The sequence below is a fragment of the Melozone crissalis genome, unplaced genomic scaffold (assembly GCF_028551555.1).
Source record: "Melozone crissalis strain CALT ecotype California unplaced genomic scaffold, PUWL_Pcris_2 ptg000004l_1, whole genome shotgun sequence".
Classification (NCBI taxonomy): Eukaryota; Metazoa; Chordata; class Aves; order Passeriformes; family Passerellidae; genus Melozone; species Melozone crissalis.
Genome location: NW_026535782.1, coordinates 36,597,130 through 36,618,764, shown reverse-complemented (window position 1 = coordinate 36,618,764; position 21,635 = coordinate 36,597,130). Strand labels below are relative to the sequence as shown.

The 21,635-nt window shown below is 40.9% G+C and overlaps 2 protein-coding genes across 5 annotated transcripts in view; one reads left to right on the top strand and one right to left on the bottom strand.

The window, feature by feature from the left end:
• The window catches only part of VEZT (vezatin, adherens junctions transmembrane protein), a 55,114-nt gene extending 35,240 nt beyond the window's left edge, over positions 1-19,874 (bottom strand). For all 4 annotated transcript variants that reach the window (XM_054271318.1, XM_054271328.1, XM_054271337.1 and 1 more), the window contains exons 1-2: positions 19,815-19,874; positions 5,128-5,262 (exon numbers count right to left, since the gene is read on the bottom strand). In XM_054271318.1, the coding sequence (XP_054127293.1) occupies positions 5,128-5,262; positions 19,815-19,850 (171 nt within the window). In that variant the 5' untranslated portion in view covers positions 19,851-19,874. The remainder of the gene's footprint in view (positions 1-5,127; positions 5,263-19,814) is intronic.
• A 327-nt stretch (positions 19,875-20,201) lies between these two features.
• The window catches only part of FGD6 (FYVE, RhoGEF and PH domain containing 6), a 69,619-nt gene continuing 68,185 nt past the window's right edge, over positions 20,202-21,635 (top strand). Inside the window, exon 1 of the mRNA XM_054274271.1 lies at positions 20,202-20,322. Within this exon, the coding sequence (XP_054130246.1) occupies positions 20,310-20,322 (13 nt within the window). The 5' untranslated portion in view covers positions 20,202-20,309. The remainder of the gene's footprint in view (positions 20,323-21,635) is intronic.

Genomic DNA, 21,635 nt, shown 5'->3' with positions numbered 1-21,635 from the left:
CAATTAAAAAAACAAACCAAAAACCAAAGCCAAAGTTAAATAAATAACAGCAGACAAATCCTTTACTTCTGCATTTGATTTTCTTGTTAATTCAGACCCAAGTACCTGTAAGGAAGTTTCACTTACTGTGTCTGGCCTAACTTCAGAGTACACTAAGAGAACATCTGCTTCCTGTCAGTATGCTTGTGAACAGAAGAATAAAATAAAACCTTCAGTAACCCCACCTATTTGGAGTATAATGGATTGTTATGCTGTTCTGTTAAAAATAACTACAGCTAAGATTATATTGATCTCAAGTTGGCAGCTACTCCATTCATAGGAAAGATTTTCTCTCTCCTGGGGGATAAAAACCCAAAGGCTAAATGACTGGTAGACTGAAGAGAAGTGAAAGACCAGAACAGGGACAACCTCTCCTCAGCAGCCCACTGCAGCCTGAGCAGAACTCCAGAGGGGTTGTAAACAGAGACAGGAAGAGTGATGGTAAGAGGAGGAAATGCCCCCAAAACTCCCTGTCCACACCAGTGGGCACCACCAGGTACTTTGTGTTGCTTTCCACACAACCTAAATCCGCACTTTTGTCTGAGCTATAAATGTAACTTAAGATGCCATTAATAGAGAGACTCCCTCTCATTCATCACACATTCTACACATGTATCTTCCTAAAACAAGATGCATGACAGATTATAACTGAATGGATGCATGGTTTTGCTTAAGTCTGCAGCCATTCAATGAAGAAAAAAGCACAGCTTTTGACACACCATTCTATCTACTTTCCTCAGACTGAACTGACAGGAAGTATTTTTCAAAATATTTAGTTATATATGTATTTCATGAATTCTGAGGCCCTGTCTCAAGTCTTCAGACTGCTGACATGTAATACAATCAGGTAAAATGTATGTTAAAAAAATTATTTGTGAAATGCCTACATTTTGTGGCATACTATTTCAAAATAATAAAAAAACCCAACCCATACAGATTCTAATACCTCAATGTATAAAAGGTGACAGCTTCTGTTTCTCCCTCGTTTGGGTTTTTTTCCATTTTTTGTTCCCCTCTTGTTTGTATTTTTCTCGGTTTTCCCCTCCACTACAAGTGGGAAATAGAAGAACAAACTCGAGCAAGAGGAGCTCAGAGTTTTGTGATCAGCCTGGCAGCCTTCTGAAAGGCAGTGTGACCACTCTGGTGCAGCAAGGCAGGGCAAAACAGCCTTAACATAAGGAACCATCACCCTAAAGCCCTTGTGCTTCAACAGTTTTTGAAATAACTTATTTTAGTGCCCATTTAAGTAAGCTAACTCAAGCTTTTCTTAACAAATATCTCATCTTTCTGTGTACAGTTTGAGTTTGAGATCTATGCCACAAGGAAGTGTTTTTGGGTCAGTGAAGAGGCAAACCAATAGCAGGGATCTCATAATGACAGCTCTTCCCGAAACACTGACATCATTGTGGCTTAGCAGGAGGAGCTATCCCAGCAATTCACACTTAAGACTGTGGAATAAATCCAAGTGATTGTATTTTGATGTTGCTCAAGGGCAATTACATAAGTCAGAAGAATGTCACTAACTGCAGCACAAGATCATCCTTCAAGTTTCTTGTAGAGCAGTGCAAAAGGAAGTAAAATTTTCTAATTACAATTTGTTGAAAATTGAAATCAAATTAACAAAGGTCTTGCTCTGCATTTGAATTTCAGACAGGTATTTCAGTGAAAAGTACTTTTCCCTGTACATTGAAAGCAGGGTATGGAAAGAGTAATCCATTTAATTTAAGAATTTGCCTCTTAGATCTTATAATTTTCAACTGCTTAGCCTTTGTAAGTCTTTGGATTTTTATCATGAACATTTAAAGCTACACCAAGGATAGTTTTACACTCCTACCACCTTACTAAACTAGACTGTGGAGTTACTGAAAAAAAACCTAGCGTGCTACATAAGCAATCTTTTAGTTTATTCTCCATGGTTTAGTTTAAAAATAAAGATCTGAGCTTGCATAAACACTCAACAGGCAAGTCAGTGCTTGAAAATACAAAACAGGACAACCCACTGTCTTGGGCTGTGACCCAATACAGTACAGCAACACACTGAATTATTCACATCCCTGGAATAGTGTCTCACAGTCTGCATTCCCATTGGGAGTGTTACTGACAAGTAAAACTACTTCCAGCAACACACAAGTCAGGTCATGTTGCCAGGGCTTCCAGAGTATTCTTACAGCTTTAGAACAACACTCAGTCAAACTCTCTGTAAACTAAACAACAAAGATGTATAACTCCTAACATTTAAAAAAATATTAGCATGCACATTTTAGGTAAATTAATTTGAATCTAAAAAATAATTCTAAGGACTATTTCTCTTTTGTAGAGAGGTTCTTCAGAAGAAGCTAATGCTACACACTGAATACTTTGCATTAAGTGGGTGGGACAAAGGCAAAGGACTGGTCCCTCTGCCATCCCACATCAGGTCACCTGCACAGCTACTCACAGCTAGCCCCAACACAACTCTCAGAAGCTGCCTCCAGCACCAGCTCTGTTCTAATGGAAAAATATCATCATATCTAAGGTGGGACAAGGTATGTCAGTATAATCAATTTAAACATTCAGATATGCACAGCAGTCTAGGAACATGGCTGAGAAAGGAAAGATGTAAATAGGAAGTGATAAATTCTGTAAAGATTAAGCAGAATTACCCAAATGAGATTAAATTCCAGAAAACAAGTCTAGGACCTCTTACTAGCAGTGCTTTTGAGTATCAGGTGATCATGAGACCAGGACTACAGCTGTAACTTTCTCCAGAGACTGGCACAGCCAGGAACACTGCACCTACAATTACTATGCTAAATCACACATCCATAATCCCCAGATGGGAGCTTGGCATTTCATCAGCCTCTAGAACACAGCCTTAAAACACCTTTACAGCTTTTTAATTCACAGTTTATTTAGACCATATTCCAATTTAAAAAAAAAAAAAGGCCAAAAAAATACCACCAAAACTACATGTCCTGAGAAGTATTTAAGATTTGCTTCAAATTCAACTGGTGCCTCTGCGTTTCCTTAGAGCTGAACCACACACTTTGCTTGGCAGGACAGCAAGACACAAGAGAAACATTTGTATCAGTAACTAGGAACCCCTTCTTCTCCTCAGATTGTTTTGTCAGTCTCTGAAGATCCCAAAGCAGACCTTTGCTGTGCCAGATTCTTGCTGCATGTCACCTGCTTTTCAGCTGCACAGGGTTCCCACTTGACTGAACAAAAGAGGAGGAAACAACTCAAAGACAAGGCAAGACTTCAGCTTTTACATTCTTATTTTAATAAAGTGCTTAAGGCATTTGGAAACTTGCTTTTCAGAACAGAAGGAAAGTGATATATACATACTGGGAATCAGTCAGTGTGGAACAGCATCTGCTCCCTGTAATCATAGTTACATCAAGCCTCAAGGAAGATCATTTTATATTAGGACTGTGGGTAGGTACATTTTCAGAAGTCAGAAACCATTTATTTTCCAGACATTTTATCATTTCAGTAGACTAGGCCAGTGAAGGCCAAGAGAAGGGAAATGGTAACAGTCTCATGTAAAACTGAGGAAATTACTGGATAGGAATGCAAATTATTTGTCTGTATGTCATAAAAACATTGCAACAAAGCCTCAGATCCTCCTAAATGCAGTCTACTTTTCTAAATGTGTGGCCAGCTGCCTCTCCCTCATTTCTTTCCGGTTGAGACACCCTACCAAAATGGGACACAGAAATCAAATGACAAAAACAGACTTTCTGACATCAGGTTACAAAAGAGAAATGTTAACTCTTCCCAACTGGTACTGGAATTGCAGCAGGAAGAATCTCTGACAATTGATCACTAAAAATTACACACAGGTTTTTTCCTCATTTCCACTATGTATCCTTGTCTAGACAGAGATGAGACAATGTGAACATCACCCAGTGTTTGTAAGAAATGGACAGCCCATTTTCACACACCCACTCCCTTCAAGTTGCAAGGCAAACCATGAAAAATTACTTCTACATCTGACACAATACTGGAGGAATTGCTGCCAACACAATAAAGTGTAAAATGCTTGAGGGGAAGAGAGGGGAAAAAACCAGAATACCTGTGGTTTTTAAAAGCAGTATATCTGAATACTTTTGAGGTTCTTAACCCCACAGCACTTTTGTATAAAACTCACTGGAAATTATATACACAAACATAATATCATACTGATTTGCTGACTGCCACAAAAGTAACTATGCAAAATAATGTAGCTGACAGTCCATGCATTACTTCATAGTAACCAACAGAGTATCAACCAATGAAATGTCATCCTATTTTTTAAATTAACAGTGAAAAAATGTAAATATTTAATAAATAAACAAACAAATGAACACTTAATCAAAATCTTCCTACACTAAGGTAGAATAGGTACCTTCAATGTAAACATACCACAAACCAGCCATTAACTTTAAAGAGAAAACATATTTTCAGGTGATTTCTTGAGCGTTATGGTGAGTCCCAGCTGACAACTTTGAAAAGCAAAAGTAGTAGACCTAATATTTCCAAGAATACTTTTAAAGGTAGCTCAAAATAAAGAAAATGGTGAGCTAAATCCCAATTTAAATTCAGCCTTGCTTTGTGACCAGTGATAGAAGCAATCATTATTAGAAATGCAATAGCTATCCACATCACCTATCTCATTCAAATTGGTTACTGCATTTCTACTTTCCAGAAATCCTCTTTCTTAATATGTTGTGTCACAGACAAAGCTATACTTAGCAACTGAATGCTTGGGAAGTGCTGGAAACTATAAATATTCTGTTCTAGAAAATTACAGGTTCTATTCCCAGAACATCATGCTAAGCTAACATAATAAGATCCACTACATAAGATAATTTTTAACACTCAAAAATTATTTATCAAATCTTCTTGCTTCCCTAGCTTATGTGAGTGCAAAGAAACACTCCAAATTATACTGATTAACCACAACTTCCAGATATGATAAAGGGCTGAGGTTCATTGTCTGGGGGTTTTTGCCTTTGTATTTTTAAATAGAGGAAGTGATTTCTCTCTGTTCTGATTTCTCCTATTTGTGAAGCAATGCAGTTCTCTTGTGAGAAGATAAATACTAAGCAACAGGAAACTGCTCACCTTCTGGGCAGCACGCACAGTCTGCTCCCTTTGGCTTTCTGCTGCTGCACATTGCTCTGCCTTCTGTGACACTGAGGAACATACTTCAAAATCTGTGTGTCCCAAATCCTGCAGATATTGGTACAGTGGGGAATTCTGAAAAGGCAGTTATAAAAAGAAAAAGGAGAAATAAAAACAGCATTAAAAATCATTCTGTGTTTCCCACAAAACACCACTGTGAATTCAGCAACCACACAGTGAGCAATGAATGGATTGAGAAATGGAAAAAAAAATAGAAAAAGGCTTCTGCTTTCTCCAAAGATGGTACTGGTATTCTGGCTTTAAAAAAAAAAATCCCATAGCACACAAAGAAAAACCAACTCAAGTTTTTAAAATTGCTGCAAAATGAATGATTTGCAGTCCTTAATAAAACAGAGAAAGTATGGAATTCTGATCACCAGAGAACAGTGATATTTAGAATGAACAGATATTTATCTATATAGATCTGTGAAATATTTTCCTCTTATCTGCACCAGGTATCTAGATTTAGTTAACTCTTATTTTTGAGTTTACAACTACATATATGGCAGTATGTAGGGCACATTTGATGAAAACAATACCTAGGATAACTCCAGTTCTACTCAGGACATGTAAAGAGACTTCATTTTTAAGAGAAACTCTCAGCAATTTGTCTGATACAGCCCAGTTAGACAGAGATTAATTCTGAGCTCTGAAAATTTTTATTAATGAGAGTATGCAAACACTAGCCAACTGCATAGAAAGAACACCAACATCCTAATTTAACATACTATCAACCAAAATACTGTATATAGAAAGTAAAAACCTTACAGTAAATGATGCACAGTTGTGGAGGCCTGCAGAAATAACCACCTACAGAACACCTACCACTAGTTATTACACTGACTATTATTAACTTGCTGGTGCAAGTTGTGAAGGGGCCCACCTAACTCTGACTATGTACCAACACAGTCAAATCTCAAATGACTGCTTGCCATGAAATAAAACTTGATAGCCATCATGCATACCAGCTGAATAAATTTTTACCTTCAGGAATTTTTCTTAACCCTATCACCAGAATGCTATTTTAATCCCTCTTATCTATTTAAAACATGCAAAATCATACTTGTGTTTACTCTGTTTCAGTTATACACAACAGATTCAGCATCCAGTCATTACATGAAACTTAAATATTCATACTAACTCACAGGTACAGACAATCACACTCACAATAATAACAATGATTGTGCAAAACACTAGGATAGGTTAATGACTCATTTCCTCCTGAGAAATTTCCAGTGTGATGACACAATCCTATGTTTTCTCCAAGTACCCCTCTTCCATGGTTGAGTACTTTTTCAAAATGCATCCAACTCTAATTAAACTGTGCTGTTCTGGACCAGCTGTTTCTCTCTAAGTAGAACATGCTATTTCACCAGAACTCCCTAATTAAAATGGAGGAGAAAATTTAATAGGCTAGAATACTTGTCCTACTTAAGACCCAGCGAAATTCACTTAATAACTTCAGGACAAAACTCAGAGTATGCACAAATATGTATAACATTGTCTTAAAATGGCTTTCATACAGAGCCAGGCTGTGCACTGCCAACACACCTGGAAAAACCTGAACAGCTCCACACAAGAACTTTTAGGGTAGCATGGAATTTTCCCCATTTAGATGAAGACACAGACAAAGTAGTGGGTAAACAGAGAATTTTTTCTTCAAAAATCATAGTTGTAAGGCTTGCTTCAGGAACTTCAAGGAAATCATATCTAGGCTCCTGCCATTATATGACACATGACTGCTCTTTATTGGCACTCACCAGCATACAGACAGCTGGCAAAATAACCCAAAAATAACAAGTTTTTCTACTATTATCTCAGGGTGCACCTTTCTTTGGGGTCCATGATGAGATAATTTTTAAAAGTTGATCAAGAAAACTGGTCTATTGCTGTTTAGATTAGTTGCATTTCCTAACAAAAACGGATGAAGGAAGGCAGAATGAGAGGTAGAGACAGACAGAGATTATCCACTGAAAATGAATTATCTAAAATTTGGAAAGCTATCACTAGTAAGTGCAATATGGCATAGATGTAAGAATGCCCAATTCTTCTGGTTGCCTAGCTACATCACAATCTTCCACCTAACTGTAATTAGTAGATTTTCTATTCTACAGAAACAGTAAAAAATGCACCATCTTTCCAAACGTTAATGAAATTTCAGATTTCAGCCCCTAGCTAGGAAGAATAATTTTATTTGTTTTTGTAATTAAGGTAGAATATGGGCACCTTACTAGTTTTACATAAATCCCCTCTGACTAACTCTTAGAAGGCTTTTACATGGTCTTGTAATGGGTAAATTTACACAATTTTATCTCTGTTCAGAACTGGAAATTAGTTTTCTGACTATTAGCTTAGGAAATCAAAATTAATTAAAATTTAATGTAAATGTTATTCCTTTAATTAGATAATGGGTTTTATCTTTCAGTTGGGTCTTCTCTTTCAGTTTCTCAGAAAGTACTCAGGCTACAAAATCTTCCTCTAACAGATTTCTTTGGCTCCACATGCTTTGTCTGTTCCATTCTTTCTGAAACATTATTAGCAGAACTTACTTGCATATTGGAAGAATCCTGTATTTTTATAAACTTCAATGACCAAGAGCTATGCTGTGACTAAAATTCCTTATGTAAGTAAAACCACCATTGTTCCTTGTTTCTGAATCCATTAGGAACATGCAAGATGTGGACAAATAAAGCAATGAATAAGAATTGGGCTGAGGCCCTTCTGAAATTAGATTATTAGGAATCTTAACAAGTAATCACAAAAATCATCCATTAAGAATGAGGTCTCTTGTGTAGCACAGGCAGCCTCACATTTTATTTAGAAAAATCTGAAGATTTCACTCCTATTAGAAATACTACAGATGGCATACATACATTAGTCTATCCTAACACAAACCCACACTATTTATTTATTTATTGTATTTCATTTCCTACTGGCCTGTCACTTGCAAAGCTGTGTGGTCTGTATAACTCATGGTTGCCTATAATCAAGAGGAAAAAATGGAGGATGTCTCCACCAATCTCGAGATAATATCTCCCATGACATGTAAGTAATGGCTAGAAAACCCATTAAAGCAATTTTTAAAAGTCAAAGGGTAGATTTTATGTGTGGACATTCATACAAAATTTCCAATATTATCAAGGAATCAGAAAATTATTAATTATGCTACTACACAATTGCAATGTGATACCGTTAAAACTTATTATTTTGTATACTGTGTTTCAGCATAAAAGACAGAAGTACTACACTTAATGCTTACATTGCGTCCTCACAAAGCTCTAAAAGCAATAATTAAATCTCATAACGTGCCTAATGTATCACAAATCACTTAGATCCTTACCCAAACCTCTCACTCCTAAAAGCCTTCTTTCCCATAAAAAAGATTGCAGACCTGCACATATTCTTGAACATGCACTTCTAAATGTGAAAGAAGTTCCTTGGTTTGAACTCATGCTGTTGTTCATTAGCACTGTCAGCTCAGCTGCTTTCACCTGCAAATATCAGGATAATATGCAAAAGATACACTTCTTGGTTGGGGAAAATAGGAGGCCTCTGCCTTGTTTCCTCCCAACTTTTTTTGCCCAGAATTCATACATTCATTTTTACAACACTCCAACATTAAAAAGGAAAAAAAACCACAAAAACCCACAACACCTTCTACATTTCTGCATGTGACATAAATGCTACACTTTTATTTCAAGAAATTCAGGATATGCCAGAAGGTTTATCCTTGCAAGCAGTAATAGGTGGTAATAATAAAAATTAGACCTGTGAAAAAGCTTTTACATTAGAATGTAAAGGGACAGCAAGTTTGTTTCAGTGGATGTCACAAAGAGGGAATTTTAAATACAAAATCTCATCTTCCTATTAATACACCATACTATTCTAGAGGAATCTATTCCATGTACTTTTGAATTTTTACTTTTAACCACTCTCAACTTAGATAATAAGTAGAATCATTAGTATTACTCCTGTTTGACAGTCAGGTTTGTTTGTTTATTTCTCGTTGTCTCTGGCAGAATGACATGGTAATGAATAATGTAAAAAGTAGAGAGGAAATTTAAAAAAATAATTAAGCTTATTATTATGTTACCATCATACTATCAGTTACTGATAGGAAATATTATCTAAATATTTCCTATCAATTGGTATCAATTTGGTATCTTACCTAAAGCAATTGATACCAAAACAAGGTTTTTCAGCAATATGCTGTATTTATTCCTAAAGTTTCCTCCAAGTACCTGCTGCTTCTTGTAAGTCACTTTCTGAGACACAGGAGACAGGGATTACATTTAGGGCCAGTGCATTTTTTAAAATTATGTTAATTGTCCAAAATGAGTGCTGGAAATGAAACAGTTCCAGAACAGACAGAAGACTAAAACCATTCTTCTTTGATGTACTTTATACAGATTACATATGAAAAAACTCGTTAACAAGTGAAGCTAGATAGTCAGAAACAGCTGATGTACTGAGTAGGAACACAGTTTCTGAAAGTTTGAAGAATCAGAGTTTTCTATGGACTCAGCAGACACCAACAAAAATACCACTTATCTTTTTATGACTTTTCTAACTCGGTACAGTAATACTGCAAAGTCATTCAATTGTAACCATTTACAGTACAGTATAGGTTTATCTAAGCTTCCATTAACAAAATCAAGAAAGAAAATCCTTTCCTCTTCATTCACAACTCCATGAGCATATTTAATTTACACCCATAGTGCTAAAAGTTATTTCACTCACAAACATATGTTTAATTACAATTCTCCTTTTTTCATTGCTGAAAGTGGTTGAGACTCATTTCTAAATCCAGGATATATTTTGCAGGATTAAAGAACAGTCCACTAAATTACTGTGGGTCTTTAACACTTCCCCAATGCTTATTTTAAGAGCACTGACCTGGGTTAGGAAAAAACATCATCTAAACTGAAGACTGCAATTGTGTCTGCAATTATAAGACAGGAAAAATTTTTAAAAAATCAAAATCAAGGCAAACACTAAAATATAATCAGATGTAACATTGCCTACTACTATGTGATGGAAACACTGTATTAATAGAAAATTCCCTAGCCTCAGAAAACAGTTGCTTTTGATAGATAAATACTCAAATACTTACATCTATTACAGCCTTGCAAGCACAGATACCACACTTTAATATTTGAGGCATTTTGAGAAAAACTTTGCATGCACATATCAGAGACTAAGACACTGTTAGCTTTTATAGCCTTGTTACAATAGCAGCTGAAAATCAAAGCCACACCCAATTATTTTTGCTGATGCATCATGAAGCAAATGACTCAGGATTTCTCCAATAAAGACAGGGGCTTCCCTCACCCATGTTCTTTACTATAACACAATTTGCCACTTAGTAGCTAATTAAACAGATTAACCTTATAAGTAGCATTTAATGACATCGGACAAAGGCTTAAAGAGCTCCTCTTAAAATACAGATATTGTTCAAAGCTGAGGTTTCCAGTATGTCAAAAACACTGTGGGAGCTTAAGCCACCTCCAAAACAACTACAATTATGAATTATCAGTTTAAAACCCCAAAAGATTAAACATTTCTACCAGAATGACAGCAAAGGCTAAGGTATGCTGAACAGGTGGCTAAACTCAGAACAAATTACCAGTATTGAAATCTTCCCCTCTCTCCAAAGAGAGGTGAAAAAGTTGAGCTAACACTCACAGACAGCGCGATCTTCGTCTCCTGGAAGAGAGTGTTCCATTTTTCTCTTTGGTACTGCTCCCAGGCACCTGACAGAATGTCGCCCACCTCCCCGTTTCTCTCTGCTTGTCCCTCCAGGATGATCCGAGATGAGGATGAGAAGAAGCTGTCACTGTAACTGCACCTGTGGCCCTGCACAGAGGCATTTTCCTCCCAGCATCGGCGGATGCAGTTTGAAACTTCCCAGGATCATGCGATTTCTCCTGACTAATGTGGCTTTCTAATTGGGAGGAGGGAGATGAAGATGACAGATTGCTACAGGCTTTTAAAAAGATGCTGCTTGAAAGAATTATTGCATATTGATCTCATATTCAGCCATTAATAAGACTTTCCAAGCAATGGTGTTTAAAAGCCTTGGTCATATTCTCCTGGCTGGTAACCACCTCCTCCTGTTCTCCTGAGCGCTGGCTGACAAAGAGCCAGGCGCTGCTGACACGGCTGCTATTAGACAATGACTTCAAGGCAGCCAGAGAGTCATTTAGATTTCTTATTCTGCTTTCACTGCCACAGCAGCACAGACCTTGGCTTCTCCAGCACTACTGCATCATCTGCTTTACAAGTAGGCTCTGAGAACTACTTTAAAGCCATTAATCTATTACTGTTCCCAGATATTTTTTGATGCACAATATTTTGGCCAGTGGCAGGACTCGGCATGGGTGGTGGCATGGGGCTGGGTAAGGGGAAGTTTGGGTTGGGTATCAGGAGAGAAGTTTTCACCTTAGGGGTGGCTGAGTACTGGAGCAGGCTCCTCAGGAAGGGGGCCATGGCACTAGACCTGTCTGAGTTCAGGAAGCATTTGGAAAATACTCTCAGGACTATGATGTGGTTATTGGGGTGTCCTGCATGGGGCCTGGAGTTGGGCTCGATGACCCAGTTGGGTCCCTTCCAACTCAGCATATTCTGGGATTCCATTGTATGTACCTATTTTGCATGGACTCATGTCCTCAAGAGTTTGGGAAGTTTTACAGCCTGTGTATATTTCTGTATCACTGTATCTCTGACATGGGAATTCTCTTTCCTTTGCATTGTACAGCAGGTGGCTGCACATTACTGCCATCGTGGAAAAGCATTAGAAAAAAACATTACATACTAGACAAAGCACTGAAATTCACTGAGAGCTCTGTACTGTTTACCCATCAAAAGTGGATCTGCAAATGCAGGTGAAAAGCTGAGCAGGTCCTTTCTGACAGAGATGTAAAATACTGGAAAAACTGCAAGTGGTAAACATTACTTTCCCTGAAGGACAAGATAAGAAGCCAGCCGGCTCTGCACCTGGAGTTTTGGGTGAGAAGTCACTCATCAGATTAGGCTGATGATACAGCAAGGCTGCTTTGCTTTATACCTGTCACTAACTCACAGATTTACTCCTTCATTTATATTAAAAACTCAATTAATGAAACTAAGGCATCCAACTGATAAACTAGTGAAATATTTCTGATACATTTTTGAAACCTCTTTAAAACATTAGCTCCAAATAATCAACTTATCTACCACAGATCATGTTAATTCTTACTCCTAACGACACACAGTAAAACATCTTTACTGAAGAGAAAGGCAATCAAGAAACAAAAGGCAGTCACATTAAGAAGATTAAAAGAAAACTATACTGAGCAATTCTTTCTATTCCAGTGTCTCAAGAAAGTTGATTCATGACTTGAAGTTGTAAGAGGAGTACTGCAGTATTAACCCTCTGTACATGACTCCAGAGCAACAAATACAGAGGAGGATTAAAAAACAGACCTCAAAATTTACTCTGAATCATTGTGTACATTCATCTTAAAATTTTCTGTTAAAAATAGTAATGGCAATATAGATTTACACACTCTATGGCCCATATAATACTTTAATCTATTTCTTCTGATATCCAGAAATGCTTGATGAGTTGACTTGGCCTCTGCAACAACCAGACTGTTCTTCACATAGTTTTAAGCTTGCACTTTATTTTCTCTGTGGTATCACCTGCCCCCAGTCATGTGATGAAAAGGAGCACAGTCTGTCCTTCCCTTCAACTGAGCAAACCGCTGAGAAGCAAAATATGTGAAACAGTCCATCCATCACCAGCCCCAGTGCCTGTACAGCACACTGCAATCCTCAGCAGAGCCATCTCCCCAGGCTGCATTCACATGGTCAATTGAACCTGCCATTACCCGTGGGTGCAGCTGAAAGCTGCAGTACCACTTTAGAACACTGACGTTCTAATTTATGCAGCTGAGTAGTGAGATGGAGCAAGGAAACAATCTGATAGGAAAAAAACTAGGATGCTTTTTTTCCTTAGCCTGATTAGTTTGTCTCATCAGTCTCCTGAGCCACTGTGCAGCATCACCCACAAATCCAGGTGCCTGCATAAAGAAGAGGATATGAATAAATTGCAAGAGAGGAGTGAAGCTCAAACACTTCTTCTGCCAACAGCCCACACTTCAAGCAGACAAAGCAGAGTCCCAGAACCAGCTCATTAGAATGACAAGTGAACTGTGACTTCGACAGAGCCGTGGATTTAGAACTGGCTTTATTGTATGGATACATAAAAAACAAGAGTACTACATCTTTAGTTCACCCAATATTCAGTGAGAAAAATCCTACTAACAGAGCATTACTGACAGTACTGTTGAAGGTATGTGAATGCTGGTTTCCAGATGCATTTCTGATACATTTCCGACAGTTATGTACGGGAGCCTTAGGCAGAGGCCTGTTGGTTAGGGCATGCAGCTGTTAACTATAGCATCATGGCATCAAAGCCCATCTGCCTAGTGAATTGGAAGGTCCTAGCTTAATTGAAGCACCTGAGTTGCATTTAGGGGATGTAGGGTAATGGCCTGTGGACTTTAGCAGGAACTAAGAGGGTTTAACTCTTGTTTGAGGCTTTGAAGGCCTTGGGTTTAGGTAATCCTAAATTTCTTAGATGATGGTGAAGATTATGGGGGAGATAGGAAGGAGGCTTCTTTTCCCTAATGTGTGTTTGAGACATTATTTTTTAGAATACAGCATTACAAGTCTGATGCTTGACAAAAAAACCCACTATTTTGCAAGTCCTAAAGTTTTCAGGTTTTTGAATGAAAGTGACTTAAAAGTCTCATCACAACAAGAAGTTTCTTGTAGGGGGATAGAATATAAGAAAATAAAGATAGCGTAGAAAATAATCTTACCCCTAAGGAGTTGCAGCTGGGCCAATTATCAAAGATTAGGAACAGGCCTGACTTTAACAGGCCACAGCTGCAACCAATGAGAAGAAGAGTGCTATAAAAGAGTGGGTTGGCTGGTTGAGAATGGAGTTGAGTCAGTTTGCTACTTTGTGGGGAAGAGTTAGTGCTTGGAGGAGCTCCACGTGAGAAAACACCAAGAGGTATGAAATTTTTGCAATAAGGAGAGAACAGTATGGAACCCCTGCAATAAGATGACAACAGTTTCTGAGGTTAGATTCCTTGTTTTTTAAACAAAATTACTTTAGAACAGTTTATTTAAGTGAAAAAAAAATTGTGAAAACACGTGACTGAGTGTTTTGATAAAAGCTCAACCTTTTAAACATGTGGTTTACAAGGGTTCAGATAAGGACTTGAACATTTAGTCAGGTACCAATACTCTAAGAAACACCATATTTTAGACATGTTTTACTATTGTAGGCATGTAGGGAATGTATTAGCTAAAGCCTGTTCTGTATGCAGTATATCATGCTGGGAAATGGTGGTGCTTCTCCCTAGCATCTCTTTCCAATCTTACAGAAATCTGTGGATCAGAACATTACATGCAGGCAGCACCTTGGTTTGATGCCTAGATAAGTAGTGATTTATAAGGTATTGTTCAGTCTGGGACTTCTACTGGGCCAAACAACCCCAAATTTAAAAGTCTGGAGTTACAGTAATGATAAGATCCTCTAGATCTCGAATAAAACATTAGATTCCACAGTGATACAACCATCATGACACACAGCCAGCTATTCTGTAACATGTAATTTCTACTAGTACTGAAATAGCTAATGAATAGCAATATTAAGTAAATAATATGGGCAGAATTGGTTGTAGGAATGGCACAAGACTCATGAATGAATTAAAACAATGTCTCAAGTGAGAAAATATTTCTTTCCTAATTAAAAATTTTAAAAATGGAAATTTTATGCTAATGAAATTCAGTATTGCACAATTGTACATGTACATAATTCTGACATAAAGGCTTGTATTTCAAACACTACATATGCAAAAGCCCTTAAAAATCTAAGGTGGTGTCAGTTTGATATTGTGTCAAGATCATATATTTGTGCAGCCTGAGTAACTTTCTTCTAAATACACAGAATTAAATGAGAAAATAAAGTCACCTACAACCCCTCTACCAGAACTGCTCTGACACAGCAAGGATCACTTTCTGGGATTTCTGGGGTGGTCTGGGTGAAACTGAGGAAGGAGCTGGGACTGGTGAGCCTGGAGAAACCTCAGGGTGGGTCTCATATCCAAAGAAAGAGTGCAAAGAGGAGAGAAATGGGCACTGTTCAGTGGTGCCTAGTACCAGGACTACAGGCAATGGGCACAAACTGAAACACATGAGGTTCCCTTTGAACATAAAGACATTTTTTTGGTGTGAGAGTGACTGAGTATTGGCACTGGTTGCCCAGAGAGATTGTGAGATCTCTCTCTATCCTTGGAGATGCCCATCTGACCATGGTCCTGGGCTACTGATTCTACATGACCCTACTTGAGCAAGGTAGACCAGATGATCTCCAGAGCTGCCTTTCAATCTCAAACATTCTGTGGTTCTGTGAGCACAGCTTGAATATCTGTCCAAAGGTAAAAAAAAAAAAATCAAACAAGCTTGCACTCATTAAAATATAGGACAAATTGCACAGCTGAAAATGCAGTATTTGGATCACCTTCATCCCAGTGTTCTGAAAGAATGGGCACAGGAGATAAAAGATGGAGCAGAAAGTATTTTTAATAATCTATAAACTCAAAAGCAGAAAAAATTCCAAGCATAGTGCCTATATTTAAAAGGAGAAAAAGCAATCAAGAATATGTCAGGTCTATGAATTTGATCAAAAGCCAGTGTGTTACTGAGAATAATTATTCTTTCTTGCAAAATTCAAAGACAAAGAAGAAAACAAATGATCATCAAAGAAGATATCACACTGGTTCACCAGAGGTAGATAGTACCCAACTCACTTGACATCTTTCTTCGATAAGACAGCTAATTTTTAGATAAAGGAAATGCAGGAAGTTTATGTCAACTTTTTACACTATTCTGTATGGTTATGGACTTTTGATACTGTGCCATATCAGTTAGATAAAAAAGATGGGAAAGGAACCAAGTATGTTGATGGCAGAGATAACAGTGGTCTACACTGAATGGAAAGCCATTGGATCAGAAGGTTACTAATGGAGTTCATGAGGAATGAGTCTTTGGTCAAAGCTTTTGCATTTTTAAAAGCTTTGATTTTTGCCATAATTAAACTTATATCAAAAACCTTGCTAATGGCATTTCCTGATAAGACCAAGGAGCATCATATATGCAGAAAAGGATTGAAACATAATAGAAAAAGAACAGGAAGGCCTGAAGTGGGTATTGGTAATGGCATGCAATTTAACAACAGGCAACAGCAAGACCTTACACAGAGGTGTAAAGTCTCCAATTATGTGGAAGCTGTTGATAAAATCAAGGACATATATGAGCAGTTACCCTATCATACTATATGAGTTAAACTCCACTCTCAGAAACCAGCACCAGGACAAGAGGGCACAGCCTCAGGCTGCACCAGGGGAGGTTCAGGTTGGACACCAGGAGAAATTCCTTAACAGAAAGAGGACTTAAGCACTACTGCCCAGGTAGGTGGTAGAGTCACTATCTGTGGAGGTGTTCAAGGAACAACTGGCCCATGGTCCTAGCTGATAAGGTGGTGATCAGTCAAAGGTTGGACTGGATCTCAGAGGTCTTTTCCAACCTAAATGTTTCTGTGATTCTGTAAATTCGAGAGACAGATAAGAACTATATAAGATAACGGAAAATATTAGCTGATGTGCAAGTAGGTATGAAGTGACCATGAATAAATTTCCAGTCAGAAATTAGGTGGCAGTTATAAATCATCAAAGTCCTGACACAGTCCCTCCCCTGGCAAAATGATGAAGAAATTTAGCTAGTTTGAACAAGAAGCTTCTTTAATGTATACATTAAAAAAAAAATAGAACAAGAAGGAGATCACATTGTCCACACAACAATAAAAGGCATAACACAATTCCAGTCTCATACAAATACACAAAATGCTGAAAATTTGCAGAGGATTCCAAGATACACTGTAACTGCCTCATGGTGGTCTTCCAGGTTTTGTATAAACTCTCATCTTGAGCAACTTAACATCAATTTGTAATCTCATGATCTCCCTTAATAAATTCAGACAGCCACTAATAAAGAACACAATTTATTGTTCCTCCATTGTTTAGTACAATCTGCTCTACACTGCCACAATTTTTAATTTGTCGTGCTGCTGGGTAGACAAGCCCAGGCCCAACATATCAGGGGCACCTCTGTGTTTCTTGAGTTCTGCTCCTCCCCACTGTGTTTGCAGTATTTTAATTAGAAGAGAAGCTGCTTGTAACTAATGCAAGAACTGAAGTGCTGGGACTATTGAGTCAGTGAATAAAAACTGCTGTCTGCTGCAGGAATTAATTTATGAATTGGATAGAATATGGTAGCATTTAGTAGACAGAGTAACTGCCCATCATTCACTATTGTTCAATTATGATGATCTGCAGTGGCATTTGAACTTGATGGAAAACACTGCTCTCCCAGAGTAGGAATGAGGTGTTTGTGCTTCTTTGCCTTCAAAGATAAATTAATGTAAAAGATACTTGGACAGTGAGAAAAATTATTGGTCCTTGGAAGCTCAGAAATATTTACCAGCAGGCTATCATCTGTTTGATGCTACAAAATTTTTAATGTGGACACCTGTTATTGATGTCTTCAGGGCCAGCTGGACAGAGCTATGACCCAAAAAACCATGCAAAAAATAACCTGGAACACATGAAGTATATCTCATTTGCTTCCATCCTTTTGGGTATGAGGCACGTGAAAGACACTTCTTTCCTGATTACGTATTTGTTAGCACACCACCACTCCTTATAACATCCATTGGTATCCTGCTGAAGGGAGCTCCAAAGGCACAGAGAAAGCAGCTGTTCACAGCAACTGAGGTCTAAAGGCTAAAAGCTTCTTGCAACAGTGATTGCTGAAGAACATGGGAAGTGACCTACTGAGGTGCAGAAAAAAATGCAGTTGCTTACCAGAAATGGCAAATAATTAAGGGGGAGAGTTTGAGACTCAAGAAAACAAAAATTAAAAATACAAGTATGTTGTAGCATTAACTACCCCAATACTTTTTGGCTCCTTGCCAATTCCTATCTCTGGCTCATGTGTGAAGTATGCTCATAATTCTCTGTGGAGGCTTCATTTTAGAATAGCATGAACCCTGCTGAGTACTCCTGAAGATAATTTTGGTGTGTATTTTACAGTACCCATTTTTATGAGTTGGCAGCCCACCCAGTTTTGTAGTCCAGCCAATCAGCCAACCCAAACAGCCTGTATTTGTCCTACTGTTGCTTTTCTGATTTTATTGCGATGTACCACGATATATGACAGATCTGTTAACTGTGTCATTCAGTGTACCTGTAAGTGTGCATGGATACACACACTTGGTACAGTAAATGTACCCCAGAGCCTTTATTAGTGACAGAAGTCCTTTCCCAAAACACAAGGATAATAATGAAGAGTATATGCAAGGAGATCTTTTACTCTCTATGCAGCAGAAATTTTTCAATCAAAATGGTAGGTGCTGCATGAACTGAAAAACTGTGAAACTGTTAAACAAGTACCACTTTTACTGAAGATAGAAATGCAGAGGGCAGGCATTATACTTGTGAAATAAATTCTCACCCCAGATTAATAGTGTGAAAGGAAGCAATTTAATGTATCAGCAACATAAACAATAAATCTTATTGTTAGGATCCGAGGTTGGTTGTGGATGAACACAAAACTTTGTGGCATGGACCAAAGACTAAAGACATACTGCTTACACAGCTGAGAAAAAAAATAATTGCTTATGTAAGGAGTGTTTTGCATCCTGGTTGAAGGAGAAGCCTTATTGCTATTATAATAATTACTAATTTTATAAGAGCATTTCTTTATAATCACTTTGTACATCTGCAACACCAGATGCGCCCTCCATTAAGATACAATTACACTCACCCGCTGCAAACAGACTGGATTTTGTTACCGAACCACAACAGCTGATATATTTAACCACTATTATTTCAATAAGGCCAAGATGATATTGTAGCTCTAACAAGACGTGATATAACTAGACACGGTTTATGCAAAGCCAGTAATAACAAACACCACAGAGATAAAGCGATTGCAGTGCTCGCTGCACAGTTGCGTGCAGAAAGACATCTTTTACGCGAGTGACCCCGACTGAAGCAGAAATTTTTAGCTGTTCGCTCGCTGTACGCTGACCCCGCAGTTCAGCCCGGCGGTGCTCACGGGCGGCTCTCGGGGACCCGCCGCCGCCCCGGGTCCGCGACACCTCCCACCGCGGCCGCCCGACAGCGGGGCCGGCCGGCGCGGCACCGCCGCACAAAGGATCGCCCGGCCCCGCCGAGCCGTCCCGCCCTCGGCCTGCGCGGAGGGCGCGGCGCTGGCCCCGGGCTGCTCCGGCCCGCGGGACACGCCGAGCACCGCCCCGACCCGCCGCTCTCGCCGGTCCCGCCCGACGCTGCCCGCCCGCGGCGGGCGCTGCCCTGGGCCGGGCCCCGCGCCCGCCTGGCGCCCCGCGCCCCCCCGGCCCGCCCGGTGCACGCCGCTCCCGGGGGCCGCCGCGCAACGAGGGGCGAAGGCACCCGGCCCCAGCCCGCGCCGGGTCGCCCCGCGCCCACCTCAAACACCACTTCTTCGTCGAACTCCGGTGTCATCCTTGCCCGCCATGCCACCCCCTCCACGCGGGCACGCTGGGAAACCGAGTCCGCCGTGCCGCCTGCCGCCTGACCCCGCCCCGCCTGCCGGGCGCAGCCTGGCGCCGGGGAGAACTACAGCTCCCAGAAAGCATAGCGAGCGCCCGCTTTCGGGCGCCATGTGGGCGGGGCGGATGGGGCAGGGGCGGGGCAGGGGAGGGGCAGCGGGGGCGGGGCGGGGCCAAGGCCCGGCAGGGGCGGCCAGTAGGGGGCGCTGGTGGGCGGCGTCTGAGGGCTCTCCGTGTGCCGCGGCCGCGGGGTGGGATGCGGCGGTGGCGGGCGGGGGGAGCTGCTCCTGCTCCGGCTGCTCCTCCGGCTGGGTGGCGGCGCGGGGGAACAATGGGCTCCTTCTCCTCGGCCCTCAGAGGGGCCGTGGCGTAAGGGACGAGGGGAAGCGCGGCTCCGCGCCTGGGGAGCACCATGAGCTCCGCCGGTGAGTGCCCGGGGAAACTTTGGGGAGCGGCGGTTTCCGCCCAGCCGGCGGCCGGCGGGGAGTCCGCGTGCCCCCGCGGCAGGACAGCGTCGCCTCGCTCGCCCCGCGGCGGCGGGGACGCGGGCATGAGGGGCTCTTGCCGCCGGACGGCAGCCGGAGCCGCCGGTGTGCTCCCTGTCCCGGCTGCGCCCTCGGCTCGCTCCGGGGGCAGCGCGGGGAGGCGGGCGGGGAGCGGTCGGAGCGGTGAGGGGCGCACCCGGCTCGGGGCACAGCCCTCCCCGGGGTCCGCTGCGGGCTCCCCGCACCCCTCGGCACGTTTGGCCGCGGGGCCGTGCGGGCACGTCCTGCCCGGGGCTGGGGCTGCCCGGGCTGAGCCGGGCTCTCCGCTCGCCGCCCCGCGTGTCCGAGCGGGTCCCTGTGCCCGGGCTGAGCTCACCGCCGGGGAAAGCTGCTGGGGGCCGGGCTGTGCCAGGAGAGCCAGCGCCGCGGGTGCGGCTGTCGCTCCGTGTGACCCCGCGGAGCTGCGAGAGTTTGTCAGCTGCGGCTTTGCTTGGGATGTACCTGCCTTGGCCGGGACCTTGCTCGCAGGAGCCCCGCGGGGGTGCTGGAAAGCGTTCGCTGCTGGCCTTTCCAGCTGCGGCTTGGAACTGACCTACTTCACTGCTTTCCTTACCTTTCCTCCCCCGTTTCTTGACCGCTGCCAATTTACTGACTAAAAGAGCTCCAAGGCAAATTCTTGGTTCAGAACAAGAGCACCCCGTGTTTAAGGGAATTGCTCCTATTTATATTTGCTTGCACGGTGGTGTGCTAACTTAGCGCTTTTGTTCAGGCATCTGCTAGATTAGTAGATGCCTTTCTTATCTGCCTAACAGGAGTCGTTTCTGCATTGAAAACGTGTCGTGTAAATTATGATGTATTGGATGGAAACATAGCTAATTGTAGGGTTAAACGGGAAGCAGCAAAGTGCTTCCTGTAAGGATTGGGGTGGTGGTGGGTGTTCTAAAGAAAAAGCAATACACAGTTATCAAGCAAAAATATCTACCTAATTCTCAGTGTTTGCCTCTCAAGTATGTCAACTTGTTATTGACTCCAGCGTTAATTATCTGAGCTCTCACAGCTAATCAGAATTTACTGCAAAGTAAAAAGCGATTTAATGCATCTTTCTGCTTCATTTAAAGCATTTCCATTTTTAATACATTTGACAGAAGTGATTTTGTTTAGATGTTGAAAAGCATGTAATAAAGCAGGTTGTCTCTGCTTAACCAGCTGCATTGTATGTTCCCGTTTTTAGTAGTGCTGCTGGTTGTGCAGTT